Source organism: Mastigoproctus giganteus, chromosome 6 (assembly GCF_048544385.1).
Source record: "Mastigoproctus giganteus isolate SK-2022 chromosome 6, ASM4854438v1, whole genome shotgun sequence".
In the NCBI taxonomy this organism is placed as follows: domain Eukaryota; kingdom Metazoa; phylum Arthropoda; class Arachnida; order Uropygi; family Thelyphonidae; genus Mastigoproctus; species Mastigoproctus giganteus.
Genome location: NC_143580.1, coordinates 132,549,170 through 132,567,812, shown reverse-complemented (window position 1 = coordinate 132,567,812; position 18,643 = coordinate 132,549,170). Strand labels below are relative to the sequence as shown.

Sequence of the window (18,643 nt, the reverse complement as noted above, 5' to 3'; positions counted from 1 at the left end):
GAAGCTGTGACCGCTTCAATAGCCGAAAACCCTAAGACAGGGTACACGAGTCTAATTGAAATTCTTGACGTCATCTCGTTCCTAAGCTGAATCAACAGATCGTACTGTGTACCTTTTTGAATGGAAAACTAACAGAGAATAAAAAAACTGTTATCTATATCTTAACATCAGAAGAAGTATGTTTTCTAGTTGACACGTACACCATGCATTAATTCATCTTCGCTCTTTTTGTACAATGAAGCGATAAAATCTTATTTATCTTTAAGATCAAAAGCTCAAAATGAATCGAGAGGACTTTGTAAAACTTTAAAGTATGTGAGCCATGTATGATAACCTTATTGACACAAGTAATTGATATTTATTTAGATGTGATTTACAAAACCGACAAAAAAATCTAGTTAAAGCACTAAATCCTACCTTTACAATGTCATATGTAATAAAGGTTGTTTACAACTGCAGTTTATCATTCGCTGACAAAATTATGGAAGCCTTTTCCGCACTTCATAATTATTTTTTCACCGGAATTTACCAAAGATAAACATATTCGAAAAGTACTCTGCAGAAACGAGTTGTTAAAAGAACTTATCCTAAAAGATACACTTGCGAATTAGTTAAACTGGTTAGGGCTAAGACGCCCGTTACACTTGTGTGATAATTTCTCATTTATGAATTATCTTACTCTGAAGGAAGAATGGGAATTAAGTGTGCAGAAGCACCATCTTGCACGAAGATGATGACTTTTCCTTCATTTCTAATTAAATCTTGCAACATTGATAAATATGTTGAGTGGCCACTTTATTAGGTACACCTACCTAATAGCGAGTAGGTCCTCCTATAGCCCCAGAACAGCCTGGATTTGTCGTGGTATGAACTCAATGACGTGTCAAAAAGTGCTAAAGGGATGCTGGTCCATGTTTACTCAATTTTTCCCATAGTTTTTAAATGGATGGTAGTAAATTTATACTCCGAATAGCCCTCTCTGCCTCATTTCATAGGTGCTCAACTGGACTGAGATCTGATGATTTGGAAGGACATCGCACTCTGACTCTGAATTCACTCTCCTGTTCTCGGTACAGTTCTGACCTTGGAAGAGGCCTCATTATCCTGTTGGAAGAACCTGTAGACTAATTCTCAAAATTCACACAAACGGTTGAGTACTAAGTTGGGGTTCGTCCTTCCCACAATAATTACAGATTCCAGAATAGTTTTCGCTAGACGTTTGGAGTTAAATGTTTGGAAATTTCACGAGTGTCATTAATTCTATGAGTGTTTTTCTCTGGAAAATAACAACAACCAGAAAAGAGATAAATAAAATTTATTATATTTCTCAAAATTGATGAATTATACAGAAAACTTGTGTTGAGATTTATGTTTCTGATTACCAAGTACCAACAAGACAAATATCAATGAGCAAGCTGTGAGCTGAAAATCGTTTCCCAATCTCAAATGTTATTTGAAATTAGAGGACAAAAAGTACTCTTTATTTCGCTAAGCTTTTTAACTACTGACTCTCAAACCCTGGTTAAAATCTCCTTTGAGGTGTTCCCTTGCAAAGTACACGAAGTTTAACTTACATAACTGTGCAATGGACACGATTCGAACATCTACATAATTAAATAAATAAATGTTCTATCTATAGGCCTAACGACCACATAAGGTCAGAGGAGTTCACAAACAAGATAGATGGATAGACAGAGAGAGCAATCAGGTAAATCTGAACTACGCTCAACTGAAATGCGTGTTCTACTACACCTCCTACTTGATCACTTCGCCATGTATCTCACTATGAACATTTAATTATTAATATTAATTAACAATATCTATATTTAACTCTCGCTGTTGCCCGATAGTTATAATTACTGTAATTCTACACCAGATGGAAGAGACCTGAGTTCGAATCAATCAATAAATTTTATGTTTTTTTACACATCGTGTCTGAGTTAGTCGGTCTCAGATGACAGCTGCGTGTTCGTTTGTTTTGTTTTTTTTCTGACTGTAGCAGAATACGGTTAGGTCGTTCGCTTGCATTAAAGAGTTGACCGGATATTATTTGGTTTTGGCTATTTGATCGATCTCGATATACCAGAGACATAAAGTTATGTGGAAACCGTGGCAGTTTCCGAGATACTCTTACTGGCGCTTGACTAACCAAATACATCCGAGACATATTCATGCCACTTTCAAAACCATTTAACTCTTTCGGCCTTCCTATTCTCAAGTTGTTTCCTTTAAACAAATAATGGCCGAATCAATCACATCAGAATAAATTACGGCCCAAAAATGACACCAGGAGAGTTTATTTATTTATTTTTTTCAAATTGGATATTAGGGTTCTCGGTGGCCAAATAAACACAGTTATGCCGATTAAGGTGTCCAGTGATCATGAAAATTGTCTCATCTATTCATAATATTAAAGTGAGCAAGTTTTTTGCTCATCTGGAGAAATATTTCTGCAAATTCAACTCTTGTGTTTGGATTATCCTCATTAAATGCGTGAAAATTTCGAGTGTAAATCTTATCTCCTAAATCTTTTAAAATTCTTCATTTTGTAGTCTGGGGAATTTTTAACTCTCTTGAAAGTCTTCTTGTTGATTTTTAAGGGGGGGAGGGATCAATCCAGAGGTATCTTAACACATGTAGCATCTGTTCGAGTTGAATTCCATTATAGGAAGATTAGCAACACTTCCTTTCTCCTTAAAATGCTAAATTATTTGATCGATATTATATTGATATTTTATTTGGAAGGATGTAAGGGAGGATCAGAATTCTAGACCATTTCCTTCGAATGATTGTTACCCTTACAGTGTAATTTCAATTACTACGGGTTAAATTAATAGCTTAGATATGTTTCAAATTGCATACAGTGGGCCAGCGATGAAATTGTTATAACTATTGTTAAATCAATTTTATTGACCATTTTGGTTCAAGGGTAAGAATAAGAGTTTAATTTAAACAAATAAAAGTAACCAGTTCAATATCAGCCCAAAATTTACCAGTCCTGTACTTAGACGTATTCTTGTGTTGTGGTAAAGAAGTTTTGTTTTTTCTACATAAGATTAGCATTTTGATTTTAATTAACTCTTAAATTATTATTAATTTTAATTAAATATTATTAAAATGATTAAAGTTTAAAGTAATATCGTTAACACTTACAACTGTGCAATTTCAGATCCACTGAAAGCAAACTCTTCTACAGCTTCTATCATATTGTAATCCATATTTCTGAAAAATAATTCGAGGAAGCGTTAATATTCCAATATTTTTTTAATAATACAGAAATCATTAAACAAATTCATTACAATAACAATGCTAGCAACTTAAAACAGAACTTTTGTTCTTTTGTGTCGACCTCATTGACAACGTAGTGGATTCGTGGAACCCATACGGTGGTTCATGAAGTGTATAACATCACACCTCTCTGGTTCTCCTGATACTGTGTGGAAAAACCAAGATTTGATCCTCGTCGACAGCCGAAGTTGAGAAAGAATTCCCGTCATCAGACCACGAAAAATACAGTGTGTTTTTTTTAACACCATGTTCGAGTTAGTCGGGCTCTGATGAGGTTTCCAAGGGTTTCACATTGCGAAACAAGAAAATCGACCACAGGATGCAAGAAATTTTAAGGCACGATTCCTTTCTTTTGGTTCAAAACAGAAAAGTCGACTTTAGAACTCTGTTGAATTAATATGGATGTTGTACTGCAAAGAATCCGTTCCTTGTACCACAAAGGCTTTCATAAGCCTCTAATGGCTGCGCTGTATCAAATGATATAATAAAGATTAATTAGCACGAGACTAATGGAATGTTACGTTATTAATGTTTTCTACTGGTGAGAACAGTGTACAATGTATCGTGTTGCCATTTCACCAGAAATTCATGTTCAGTTAGTAATCTGAAAGAAGAATAAGGATATGCGTAAATATCGCCGCAGTAATTAGGTGTCAGTTCTAAAGAATTCAGCGAAGGAAAGAAACGGCAAACAAAACCGACCTTTTATACAGATACAGCGCTGCGATAATAAAATCGATCTAACTTCACTCTTTAAAACTTCGCGCAGAAACGTTGAGGGTCGCTTATGCATTAGCAAGTAGGCCACCACTGATGTGTTTAGTGATACCAGAAAGGCGAAAGAGTAATTGCTTACAATTTATGCAAAGTAATCCGGCAACAGTAAATGAGGTACGCCTATGAATTCCGCACTACACAGAATTGTTGTTACAAAGGCGTATTGCAGATACGCCTATTTGCAAGAAGAAACACAAGATTATTTCAATTGCGCCTCACCCGTTGATATTCGTATGGGATGAGTTAAGAAAAAGAGTTCGCTGATCTTTATTCTAACAGGAAAGTGCGCAGGAGACTAAAAGATATTCTAAGTAAAGCAAAATATATAACGCGGGTGGTGACTGCGTTTAATGTACAATGCTTCCTCTTCATTGTGTTTGAGGCAAGGATGACCCGAAGGATGCGGCGATGGTAAAAGATGGCAGAGTTCAGCAAAACATGGTTGGATTTTGGTTCTTTCAACTAACTACAGAAAATTCTTGAGATGAGAGATAACGCCAGTTTATCAGATGGAGATATTCGAGGATGGTTTTTATCTCTGTAAATATCTGCCAGATTAAGAACAGCTGGGAGCATATCTAAGAGGCACTCTATACGTCAAGTTACTGTATGTCTATATGTCTAGTTACTCTATATGTCAAGTACATTGAAAAGAGTGCAGTTCAGGTTAATTAATGATACGTTTCTTACAATCTCTCTATTTTCTGGCTTATAGACACACTGTTTCTGCTGCATGACTTTCCTATAGATACTTTCATTGACAATGTTTGTCTGAGTTGGTTTCTGTAATCCCTGCTCTCTCTTCTAAACCAATTCGAATATGTGCTGCAATCAGTTAACCTCCATTTACTGGCCAACTTCAAACTCACAGAACCACTTATAACGAATCAACTCTTCTCATTTATCCCTTCAGCTTTTATTTTTTTGAGCGACTTTCTTCCCTTCCCAGGTATTTCCTAAAAATTACAATCTACAGAAATTCAAGTCTAATGTCAACAAGTATCTTCAACCCATGCATGGTACACTGTGCTCGATAGAATTAACGGAACAAAATGTTTTTCATGAATAATTTATTGTAGAGTCGCTGAAGGCGAATATATTTGATTAATAGGCATCCCGGCATGCAAATTCTGAGTATCCAATAGAAATCGATCTACTACCTTACAGAGCAGAATAATATGCAAATTATTCATGCTTGCAAAAACACGGGTTTCGACCACATCACTTCATTCCAGTTTTTTGGCTTGCTGCTCAGTGCGATAGCCACATCTCCAGTACTCAGGATGGCAAGTCATCGTCGTTTAGATGATTTTTTGTGATGGCAGGCCGTTGGACAAATTAAAGCCGGGCAGTCGCAGGCAGAGGTGGCACGTTGGCTTAATGTGTCACACAATGTCGTCTAGGGGTAATGGAAGCAGTTTCAGGAGACAGGGACCATTACAAGAAGAGCTGGCCAGGGCTAAGGTTTGTGCACCTTGGTTAGACAGATCTGGTTCTAACAACAAGACGAAACCCTAGGATGTCATCAACTGTCTCTTAAGGTTGGTGCTGCCACAGGTGAAAACATTCCCAACCGGACTGTGTTAAGAAGGCTCAATTCAAGTGGACTCTACTTAAGGATGGCAGTGGTTTGTATCCCATTAACCACAAACAAAGATGGGTAGGCGCAGTTTCTTCTAGGGAGTTAAAATACGATAGGTCTTTCTTATGGAAATTGTTGATTTTGAGTATTTAAGTTCCTTATTTATTGTAAATCTTATTATGTTAAATTAGGCTATGAAGGAATTTCAGTTCTGCTATTAGACCCAAAGAGATCTTTTCAACTTTAGTAAGGAGATGGCGCTCAGAGTAATGTATAAGTGCAGCATCTTTATTTAGAATTTTTTCCTTAATTGGATAAAGCAGGAATAATAATAAAATCAAATTGAAAGAATTAAATATTTATCGAAATCATGCTGAAAGCAAGGAATACACACAATACCAATTAAATACACTTACACTATTTCAGCTTTCACTTGAACTGATTCTGAAGACAAATTCTGTATTCTGTTACTATCAAAATCTCTGCAAGAATAAATTGATGATATTAGTTACAGAGATAATAATTACAGACAATAATAACGTTTACAGAAAGTTTTTATAAAAGTAGAATGAAAGATCACGGATTTTATCATGTAGAACTTAAAATTATATGCCTACGTACATGAGGTGTAGTTCAGAAATTCAAACCTTAGCATCATTTAGCTCTTCATGAGTGCATGTGAATTTTGTTTACAATTTTCTCTGCGAGGACTTCAGCAAGATCAGATTTTAACCATGCGACTGTCATGTGCTCAAATGAATTTAAAGAGCGAACACCGCCTGAAAAGGTACTCTGCTCTCCACGAGTATTTTTAGAGCATCGTAACCAACTTATTGAGATTCATTCATTTACTATGGCCCACTCAAGATGAGCATATCTTTATCACACATGAGCATAACATTGCCTAGTTTTTCAAAAGAATAAATTGGACGAATCGAATAGAACCTCTTATCTTTAGTGTAGTTCAGTATATTGGTGGACGAAGGCCTCTTCAGCTGAATGACAAATGCAATGGGATTCCCTGATCCAGAAAACGCAAAAAATGTATCTGTTGCCCCGTATAACGTCATGGGGGACTGGTTTTCAAGGATCTACCTGTCTAGCTTAGTCTGCTAGCTATGGTGGTAATGAATGTGTATGTTATTGGCAATCGTTTGCAAAGAACCGAAATTTAGTCCTGTCAGTGAATAGATTTACAACTTTTTTTCTCGCTGGTAGATTGGTGTTTCTTACAATCCGAGGAATGCTGTAATTTCGTCCTTTCCAAGATGTTTTTCGTCATTTTTTTAGCGTCTCCTCTTTTTGCTGTTTTTTAGCGACTCTTTCTCTTTTCTTCATTTTTTGGAATATAATATCGTTGATTCCTTGGAGGCCTGTGTCTTTATTTCAACAATTCTGAATGGGGAAGGATATATAGGGAGTATCGCTTCTGAGTGAATGCTGTTCACCGTTCTCTCTAGTCCTGTTTCTTTCATAACTACGAAATAAGATTTCCGTTCGTGTCCTTCAGCTCGAGTATTTGATGAGGGCCGGCACATATGTTTTTTGGCATGGGTTTGTTATCTCGGTTTTGTATCAAAGCCTCTTCAGCCTGCTGTCTCGTTAAATGAGAATTTAATTAAAAATATATCCCGTAAGCCACTCTTCTTGGAACTTTTTCAATCTTCTGCCTATTAAGTTTTCTTTCTAGCACGGTTTCTTTTGCTTCCCAATGTCGATGGTATTTCTTTTCAACTTGTACAACGGTGGTATTTCCTCTTTGAGACAATTTCCGCTGGGATCGTTTTCGTGTCTAAAAAGTTTGCATATTAGTGATCACAAAATTTTTAATTTCAGTTTTCACGAACACAAATTAACTGTTCAACAAGATTATTTACAATTTTAACGTTTTTATAAAGCCAACAGTCGATCTTATTCCTTTCGTTAACTCTAAATATTTTTACCAACTTCCTATAACCCCAAGAATGTTGAATATGTCAATCAAGAGATAGGAATGGGACTGTTGTTATAATTTTGAGAACTTCTACTTTCTGTCTGAATATATTGTTACGGAAACCCATAAAACTGCTGGAGATAAAATTATAATTTAAACAACTGAAGGCTGAACTGAATAAGAGTCATAAAACCGTGTTCTGGGTTTTATAAGAGGAAGTATTTATTGTAAAATGTACGATAAACGGTGAAACTTTCACCGTTTTTATAGCTAACTAAATTTCATCACACCTATATATGCTCAACCGATCTGAACTCTGATATTACATCTTTATCTCTTTGAAAATGGCATTCTGCGAACAACCTATGCCCTCAAAAGTATATAACCTCGATTTATTGCTGTTATAAAATGATAACATTCTCAATATTTCGGTTACAAGCAGAACATAACGCTACCCGTTAAACAGTTGAGTCGCTTGCTACTGGCAAGACACAACAGGAAGGTTCCTACAGGATGAGAATTAGATTCTTTATTTTTAAATTTAGAGGTCTAACCAATACTTCGATAGAACATGATCCGCTTTGCAGGTCTGCAGTTTCTCTTTATCTGCTATTGCAGGAAAAAAAAACCCCTCAAAATTCATTATAGCTTAGCTCACATTTTATTACATTTGTTATTCACATTCATTAACATTTGAAAAGCATTTGTTATTCAAAGTACAGTGCTCGACAAAATTAGCAGAAAATGCGGTGTAAATCGTGCAGTTTGCGAGGAAGCAGGGAAAAATTTGGTATGGTGGTTGTGTACCAAAGAATAACAATGAAACGAGGAGACAGAGCAAAGTCAGGAAGTAATAAGGGACATTTATAGGGACTGTATAACAATGCCGGAAAATATGGTCACATGACATAAGTACGGCGTATGAACCCATCCAACGGCTAAACAGGCTTGGCAGCGGCCAGATATAATGGTGTCTATAAGATTCTGTGGCAACAAATCCCATTCCTCCACCAGCGCACATCTTAACTCTCCAAGTGACGGAACAGTTGGCTGTCGGCGTACAATGCGACATTCCACAATGTTCCTTCGAATTTAAGTCTGGTGATCATGCTGGCCGCGGCAGTCGATGGATATCTTCAGTTTTAATATATTCCTCCGCCACTTGAACTCTATGTGCAGTGGCGTTGTCTTTCACGAAAAGAAAATTTAGGCCAACAGCACCCCTAGAAAGACGCACATAGTGTTGGAGGATCTGTTCTCAGTACCTCTACGGTACCCCTATCAAAAACATGAAGAGAGGTGCAGCCGTTGATCATTATTCTGCCCCACACGAGAACGCCGCCTTCACCGCAATTGCCCCTTTCGCTGATTTTGGAGGGATGGTACCGCATTCCTCGTTGTCTCCAAAAGAAACAACGTCTAGAATCTGTTTGTAGGCTAAAACAGGACTCATCAGAGAACAGAATTGTACCCCATTTGTCAGGACTCCAAGTCACATGTTCATGGCACCAGTTTCGACAAGCTCTGCGGTGGTTTGTGGTTAATGGTATGCACACCACTGGCTTCCTTGCATAGGGTACATTTGAACTGAGCCTTCTTAACGATTGTTGATGACCGGACAACGTAAGCTTCCATCTTGCTGTTAGAGCCAGATAGCGATAGAGGTTGGTTCTGGTTGACGTATCCCTTGGGCAACCCTGGCTATTTCTTCTTGTAATGGTTCATGTATCGTGAAACTGCTTCCATGGTGCCGAGACGACACTGTGTGACACATTATGCCAACGTGCCACCTCCGCCTGCAACTATCCGGCTTGAAGTCGTCCATCGGCCCGCCCGCCATCTCAAAGAATCATCTAGACGACGATGACATTTCATCCTGAGTACTGAAGATGTGGCTGTCCCACTGAGTAAGCCAAAAACGGGAATGAAATGATATGGTCGCAACCCGTGTTTTATAGGTATGAATAATTTGCATAACGTGCGGTTCTGTAAGGTGGTAGATCGATTTCTATTGGATACTTGGAATTTGCATGCCAGGAACGCCTATTATATCAAATATTCGCTTTAGGCGACACTTTTCACAATAAAATATTCATGTTCCGCTGATTTTGTCGAGCAGTGTACTTCTTGAAAACAACATTACTAACAAAAATGTTTTGTTGAGTTTAAAAGCTGTCCACACATTACAATGTCCTTTTTTTTATTACCATCTTAGCATTATTACCTACTTATCAGTAACGCTAAAAACTTATTCGGCCTTTTTAAAGTGGTTAAGTCAGCAGATCACAGACAGAAGTGCGGGGACTTTACAAGTTATTTATTTATTTTTATTATCTAGCAAGCAGAAAACTAACTAGCCTTCAGAATGTAGTTAACAGACACGATACAGAGTCTGCGTGTGTCGAGTTGCATGCCTGTGGCTAATTCAAAACAAGCCAAGCATAATGTACGAAAGTGGCATCTAGTGAAGGAGGCATCTAGTCATTGCAAGGGAAAAACGTTAATTATTATAAAAAGGAACTAGTAAGCCCTGTATCATAATGTGCTCTAGCATAACAATATTATACGTCATAGAATCAAAATAAACTTAGCTCACGGATGTACATTGTGAGATGTCACTTAAATCAATGCACTTATATCCAACGTTTTTCCCTTATCTGCATGTGTACGAAGATCATTGCAGCTGATAATTAGAATTATTATTCATTATAAAGCGCTCTTCTTTTACAACCAAAACAGTATGCAAATAACGTCCATGTTTAAAGTGCAAAATACAAGGCTTACACGCAGCATGCGTAAATAATATCTTATTTTTTTAATTACTTTTTCCGGTCACTAGACACAAGCCCTGAATATCAAATAGCCGATGCAAGTTTCAAAACAAGAAAGATAATTTCTTAAAGTAATACGCTGCTTAAAACTCGTCTGGGATTCCACATATAGACTGTTTCTATTTACTGCTAACGCAGCACTCATATGTGCGAGGTGGACGAAAGAATAACTAAGACTGGCCAATAAAATCTGGCTCGGTTGAAGATTGCACGGTTTTCATCCAGCAAAACAGGCAGATCCACCATAGAATAAACGCAATCTACACACACACAAACGCTGCACTGATGCCTCATAGCCTTATTTGCTTAGACGCAAAAACAAAACAACACGTTTAACTTAATATAACAATAATGCAGTCAGGACCAAAGTTAGATGTTGTTGTTGTTGTTGTGTTTTTGGCCATAGCAACTTAGGCCATATTGCGTGTGTTCTGCGGTCGATTTTCTGTTTTCTGGATGAAAAAACCGGGAGGATAAACCATGAAACAACTAACTCAGCCACATTGTGAAAAAGGCCCATAAAAAATTCCTCACATCATCGACGGGACTCTAACTCAGGTCTTTACCACCCGGTGTAGGGAGGACGGCGATTCTACCAACTGTTCTACTCATGAGGGAAAATCGCCACGTATTTGTGCATAAATCAGGTTACGTTTAGACTATATTTTCGTTATATTTTTACTAGAACTAGTAGCAAGAGGATTTACTGCTGTACTTGTCAAAGCATCACGTACAGCAGTAAATGTTGTCTTGGTTAAGGGATAGTGAGTGCGCAGATTTCACTACTTACATCATAGATATGATGCTGCTGGTATTGAGGTTTTTCATATTTGGAATCACCTCCAAGGCAGATTGGATGATTCTCCTGTAAAAGCAGAAAACGTGAATTAATTAAATAAAGTCGGGCATCAAAGCCAAGCAGTACCGCTATAAAGTAATCGCATAAAGGAGAAATTAATTACTTACAGAACTCTGAAGCTGAATAAAGAACCGTTAAAAACCCCGTCTGGGATTCGTTTCAGACTTGGAGCTTGTTTAATGGAACTGCAAACAAAAGATTATATAATTAATTCAATCTCAAGTACAATTATGAACATTACACTAGGCAATCTCTTTCGCTCTCGCACTTTCCCGTAATATCACTTAAGGAATTCAAAAGGATTGTTTGCTTAATCTAAGAATATAGCTATGGAACCTTTGATTAATGAGTACTTTTTCTTACACGATAAGGGATGTTACGAAATCAAATAATATAATTTTATTATTATGGCCTCGGTTTTAGTGCAGAATAATAAATTGATGTTTTTAACTCTAAACGGAAATATTAAACTTGCTCGTTGCCATCTGAAATTCTCTTACCCAGATGGAAGGAGAATGCAATAACGGAATTTTATGCACACATTGGCCAAAAAAAATACGAAACCTTTGTATTAAGACAGTCATAGACAGAAGGAATGCAAATAAATGCGAATAAATGAAAATAGATGCAAATAAAAACTGTGACGTGGGGATGATGACGTTATCTCGTTGAGTGCAAAGACTGTACAGGCTGTTCGACTACAGTAATCTGAAGCCAGTATAGGAAAAGTGCGTGACCTATCAGATTTTGAAAAGGATTTTAACGTGAATGCATGTTTAGCAGGGCCACGATGCAAGAAACGAAAGATATAACGGGTTTCTCAAAAGTTTTTGTACTCATCTCAAAGGCGTAAACATGACTCTAGGGAGGACTGTACAAAAAAATAGGACATCTAGTGGGCGGCTAATAACATCTGAATTCAACCAAGCACAGAACTGGCCTATATGAACTCATACCATGGCAGGAAATTGAAGAAATTGGGTTATTGGAGGACGCTTGCCTATTCAGAAGACACTTTTTCAGAGGGAAAGTAGAAAAATCTGCTTGCAGTGGTGCTGAGAACGCCGTGATTAGACAGTGAAACAATGGAAGAAAGTCATATGGTCAGAAAAACCATGATACAGTTTGTTTTGTACCGATGGTAGGCAGAGAATGTGGCGATTACCTCTCGAAGCGTTGGACCCTGCTTGATGTGTTAAGGCAACCCAAGCATCTGGAGGTGGTATCATGGTATGGTGAATGTTATGTTGGCAGGGGCTGGGTTTGTTGATACCGGTGGAAGGTCGAATGTCATCTAGGGAGTATATGAATTTGGTATCAAATCTACTGCCACCCTTCCATGTCATACTTTCATCCCGAAAGTGCTGGCCGCTTTATGGATGACAATGCGACGGCGCATCGCACCAGAATCGTGCAAGAATGGTTCGGTGAACACGACACGAATTTCGACCCTCTTACGTGACCGGCACATTCACCTGATCTCAATCATATTGAGAATATGTGGATGTGCTGGAGACAGCTATTTAGCAACGAAGTCCTTTTCCTTGAACTTTGTCGCAGCTATGCGATATTTTGTTGGAAGTGTGATTAGAATTGCTAAAATTACAATTACACCTTACAGAACCCATGCCGCGCTGCATGCTTGCTGTTATTCGAAACAAAGGCAGCCTGATTGGAAACTGAATAAACGCTCGTATTTTTTTTTTTTGGCCAGTGTGTATATGTTCACTCCTAATCCTTCATTAATGAAACTGAAGTCATACAACAGTTCAGTACAGCTCACATACTCCTCCCATATGAATATATTGTTAACTTGCCATAAAACAAATCCTTTCTGGTAACTTTGCGCATAAAAAAATGTGACCAAATTTCAAAACCGTAAAGCCTGCAAATTGAAACTTCAATTGGGATTCTGTTGTCCATTTTCCAAATTTGAAGTTTTCTAGAGTTATTTCAATATTGGCATCCATGTTTTTTTTGCTTCATCTAAAGAACTTCTTCAAATTCTGAAAAGGGAAATCACATTTTATTTTGTCAAATTTATTAAATAACAGTTTCAGCAATTTTTTTATAAAATAGTTAAAGTGAAAAAATAAGAAAATATTAATACAGTTTATGGATTAATTAGATTTGTTGGAATAAATTCTAGTCTTTTTGTTTCAATGTTATTGAGGCATTTTATAAATTCCTTGTAGTATTTATGCATTATGCCAAAGGTTTCAAAGACCATCAGTAATTGGTCATAATGTTTTCGTCCAACATAAGCCGTTCACCTTTTCAACTGTAAATGGAGAGTCTAATATTGACGTAACTGTGACATCTCTTCGTATGTGCGATTCTATTTTGAATTGGGAAGTCAATTCTGGTTTAGTAAATAGTGATCACCGTGCAATTTCATTTGATCTCTGTTTCGAAGTAAGGGAAAAGAGCTTCGCTACGAGTGATCTGTCTAGATTTTCTATGGACCGTGTTAACTGGAACAATTTTAAAAATTATTTGACTACAGTTTTCGATAGTGATAATTGTGCGATACCTGGAGAGAGTTTAAATGGTATGACAGCTTATGAATATGTAAACTATGTACAGTATCATATTTTCCAGGCTTGTGTGCACTCCACGAGGAGAAAAAGGACTAAAAAGTTGTCTGTGCCGTGGTGGACTCCTGCTTTGTCTGCTCTGAGGTCTCAGGTATGCCAGGCTAGGAAAGTATACCAAAGAAATAGACATCTCTCTAGTGTTGATGTGGAATCATTTAAAAATGCCTATAAAGAGAGAAGAAAGGCCTTTCATAAGGCTATTGCTGAGAGCAAGAGAACTTGTTGGCAAAATTTGGTTAATGAAGTTGGTAACAGAGATCCCTGGGGTCTCGTGTATAAAATCTCTCGTAATAAGTTGCTTTGTGGAGAAATATACAACACTGTATTGAACAATAATGATGAGACATTGGATTGGTTTTCTACTGTGGAAACGATTTTTAGAAGACTATTTCCTCAGGATCTTCCTCAAGATGATTCACCTGAACAAACGGAGATACGCCGGATGAACTCTGAGTTTACAGGAGCAGGTGACGCTGAAGCTGAACTCTTCAGTTTGGTGGAGTTGGGTGCAGCAGTAGCTAAATTGAACGTTAAGAAATGTCCAGGTTTGGACTTAATTGAAAATCAAGTAATCATTAAGTTTTATGATTACTTTCCTCAAATTATGTTAAATTTGTTTAATAAATGTTTCACTGAAGGTACTTTTCCAAGACCGTGGAAGATAGCACTGCTAAAGATATTTCATAAGCCTGGTAAGCCCAGGACTGATCCGAGAGCATACAGACCAATTTCTCTCTTGGTGAACATGGGTAAGGTTTATGAAAGGTTACTTGCTCCCAGAATTTCTGCGATGTTAGAGGATAAGCATCTGTGTCCTGCTGATCAGCATGGATTTAAGAAGGGGCACTCTACAGAGGACGCAATAACATCTCTTTTAAAGTACATTAAGGATTCTTCTGAGAAATATGTTCTTATGGTCTTTATAGACTTCGAAGGAGCATTTGATTTGGTATGGTGGGAAAGTGCCCTTCGATCTCTAGTGCTTGCAGAGTGTAATAGTTACATATTTAACACTATAAGGTCATACTTTCAGGACAGATTTATTACTGTGCGTGCACGTCATCTGTCATATAGTGCCAGTGTCTCGAGAGGTTGTCCTCAAGGTTCGGTTTTGGGACCTCTCTTTTGGAATGCAGTTTTAGATCAGTGGCTTGTTAAGGAGAGTACAGAGGTTGCTAAGATAGCTTATGCTGATGACCTTGTGATTGGAGTTTCTGGGCGCTCCAGACTTATACTCGAAAGAAAAATACAGTCAGTTTTAGATGATTTAATGGAGTGGGCCAATTTGAACAAATTGAAGATCTCTGCAAGTAAGACCTGTTTTATGGTTTTTAAGAAACAATTTGATTACGGCAGGCCTCCAAGAGTTCTTTTAGGTGGTGTTCAAATTCCTTATGTTGCTAAAACTAAGCATTTGGGATTAATCATAGATGACAAACTTTCCTTTTTCCCACATGTTTCACACCTAAATGTAAAAGTAAGACACTTTACAGGTTCCATTGCTAGGATTTCTCGTAAGGAGTGGGGATTGAATAAGAGAGTGTTGTCATTGTATCATAAGACTATTTTTCTCCAGATAGTGGCATATGCGGCTGTTGTTTGGTTTTCTGTGGTAACTAAAACTAGGATTCGATCGAAACTTTTATCGCTTCAGCGCTCTATGTTATTAACTTTATTGAAAGTACCTAGAACAGCGTCTACAAACGCCCTACAGGTAATTGCTGGTACCATGCCATTGGATTTATTTATTGTCTACAGAGGGTTTTTGTACAAATTGAAAAAGGGTACATCAGTAACGTTTTTGGATATTACAATTGATTTGGAGAATAATATTAAAGAAGAAAAACAACGAATATGGAACAAATTAATGGATTTATGGCAGACCAGATGGGAAAGTGGTGATGTTGGAGCTGTGACGAGGAAATATATTCCCCAGGTGAACTATGCATTGGCAAAAACCGTGGCATCTTGGTTTACGCCTTCTATGTACACTTCTTATTTGTTAACAGGACACGGCTCACTTAGGGCCAAATTATATGAGAGAGGGTTGGAGACAGATCCTTTCTGTACATGTGGCGAGCAGGAGACTTGGATGCATGTAATTTTTTTATGTCGGGAGTATGAAGACCAAAGGCGGATTTTGATGGCGCATATTCCTGACTTATCATTTGATACAGTGCATTTGCTTATTGCAAATCGTGACTGTTTTAATTTATTTCAGGAGTTTTCAGCTGCTGTTTTGTCTGCTATGGTGCCTCCACCTGGTATAGACAAGCTACACTATCAAAAAACAAACAGAAGCTGGATACAATTCAAAGGTTCATGCTGCTATCAATTAGTAGGGCGTGCCGCACTGTTAGCACCCCTGCCTTGCAAGTTCTAACAGGTTGTCAGCCACTCTACCTAGAAGTAGTCAGGCGAGGCCTATATTACCACCTTAGGAAAGGAACACCAGCTGAAATAGTAAATCTCCAGCTGGATCTTGCAAATGACCCCAAGATAGAGAAGAGGAGAATCACCCAACACCTACAAGCGATATGGCAACAGAGCTGGGAAACCACACAGAAAGGAGACATCACGAGGCGATTCCTCCCAACTATAAACCATACTCACCCAGAGCCCCCTCCATGGTTCTCACCTGGTCTGCACATGACGTTTATCATCACTGGACACGGCCCCTTCCGTCAGAAACTCACAGCTATGGGGATTGAAAGAGACCCGCGGTGCCATTGTGGAGAAGAAGAGTCCTGGGGGCATCTCATGTATGAGTGCCCTGCCTATGACAACAGTAGAATCAAGTTTGCTACCGCAATTCAAAGGAATCCACGAAACCAAGAGTCCTCGCTGCTGCTCGATGAAAACACATACAGGGCACTAACTGTGTATGCGCAGGAAATCTTCGCACTGAGGCTAGCCAAGATTGCTGAAATGAAAACAACATTGGATCATGCTGCCCAAGGCCTGAATCAGACTGGCGTGGGTTAGCTCCTCCTCCGCTAGAGGACACTGCCTTGACAACTTGCAAATCCTTTAAGGGTATTAACACTGCTGGTACCATTCTGGTGCGGGACTGCTGGCACTCATCGAGTGCGGGATACTGCTGCAAACCCCTTATAGGGTAGGATCAGCCGGCACCGTTCTGGTGCGGGATTGGTGGCACTCTGGAGAACTCCTGAGTGCGGGATACAGAGTCCATTGGCCTCTGGTGATCATGCAGGGGCACCTGTCCCCTGCTACTTTAACTTCCACCCCCAGATCCCTATTTTCACCTCACAAAGAGCGGACTGCTCCTTAACTTCAGTCCGTCCTCCTTTCCCTCTTTCTGTTCCTTCTAACTCGTACTCCTGCTCTGTTTTCCTCCCCCCCCCACTTTTTTATTTTTTATTATTATTATTTTTTTATTTATTTATTTATTTTTTTTTTTAAATTTTTATTATTATTTTTATTTATTTATTATTTTTTATTTTTATTTTTTATTTATTTATTTATTTAATTATTTATTTATTATTTTTATTTTATTTTATTATTATTATTTTATTATTTATTTATTATTTTTTTTATTTTATTATTATTATTTTTATTTTATTTTATTTATTTATTTATTTTTTTTTTTCACTTGACCTTTGTCAGGAAGCTTAGGCAACCCTGGCAAAGGCCAGCCAGAGTATAATGGGCAGCCTGGCTCACCTCCCAGTGGTGGTGGCGGGCAACGTGGGGTCCCACTAGGGGCTCTGCGGCCAAGCAGCCAGAGACACAACAACAAAACATAACACTACTCTGACAGAAACCAGACATTACACTTTTTCTGGCTTTTACAGAGATTCTGTATTTCTTCACAAAGTACCATGGTGCAGATGTGGGAAACCACAGGTGGCGCCTTTCACAAAACACTATGCCACTATGCCACTATGCTGTTTTTGCAAGAAGAACTGTTCTCAGAGCCTTTCTTCAGAGGCAAACCTAGTGTCTTAATTGTCTTCATGGAGTTTCACTATTGGTTTCTACATCTGGCTGGCGGCTGGGGTGCTGGACCTGATTCATGGTGTTGGGTCTGGTGCTCTGGTTGGTTGTCTTTTGTGCTGCAATCATGAATACTCCATTCTGGATTCTGCCGTGCTGGATCAGATTCATTGCGTCGGGTCTGGTGGTCTAAAGCGTCTATTATCCATGGCGTACAGTTGGAGATTGCTGGATAGTACCGTTATTGGTTTTGGAGGTTCCAGTGCATGTGAAACAGCAACTGAGGAAATATTCAGTTGAACTGTGATTTTTGAAGTTTATAGTTGTGCCATCCAGACCATTGAATATTATTGTTGTTTTATTATATATATATATTTTTTTTTTTTTTATTATTATTTTTTTTTTTTCCCTGCTGGCTCCCTGGTATGGGCAACCCGGGGCGCGGGATTGCTGGCACTCACTGGTATTGCACTACCTCCAGTGGGTGCGGGATTTCAAGTGCGAATAGCGCTACAGTAAAATCAGACTCAAGTAATTTAACATACTTTTTAAGGACTGCTTTGTAAAGACTATATATTCCCAAGTTCTCAAGGTAGATTTGGGCTTATGCCTGGGAGCTACCCTGAATAAGAACACACTTGCACACACACACACGAGAGTTTAATGTTTGTCAGAGCATATAATTATATGTAAATATACCTTGTATATAAATCATGTATATACTTTTATGTACATAATGTTGAGACTATATTGTGTGTAATTAATAAATGAATGAAAAATGAAATGTCTCTGGAGGAATCTCTAACTCTGTTCTTC

The 18,643-nt window shown here is 38.1% G+C and overlaps 1 protein-coding gene across 1 annotated transcript in view; it reads right to left on the bottom strand.

Annotated features, from left to right (window-relative positions):
- LOC150084586 (lutropin-choriogonadotropic hormone receptor-like) overlaps positions 1-18,643 on the bottom strand; it is a 240,562-nt gene that overhangs the window by 9,371 nt on the left and 212,548 nt on the right. Inside the window, exons 4-7 of the mRNA XM_090376297.1 lie at positions 11,378-11,455; positions 11,202-11,276; positions 6,064-6,129; positions 3,154-3,222 (exon numbers count right to left, since the gene is read on the bottom strand). Of these exons, the coding sequence (XP_090232423.1) occupies positions 3,154-3,222; positions 6,064-6,129; positions 11,202-11,276; positions 11,378-11,455 (288 nt within the window). The remainder of the gene's footprint in view (positions 1-3,153; positions 3,223-6,063; positions 6,130-11,201; positions 11,277-11,377; positions 11,456-18,643) is intronic.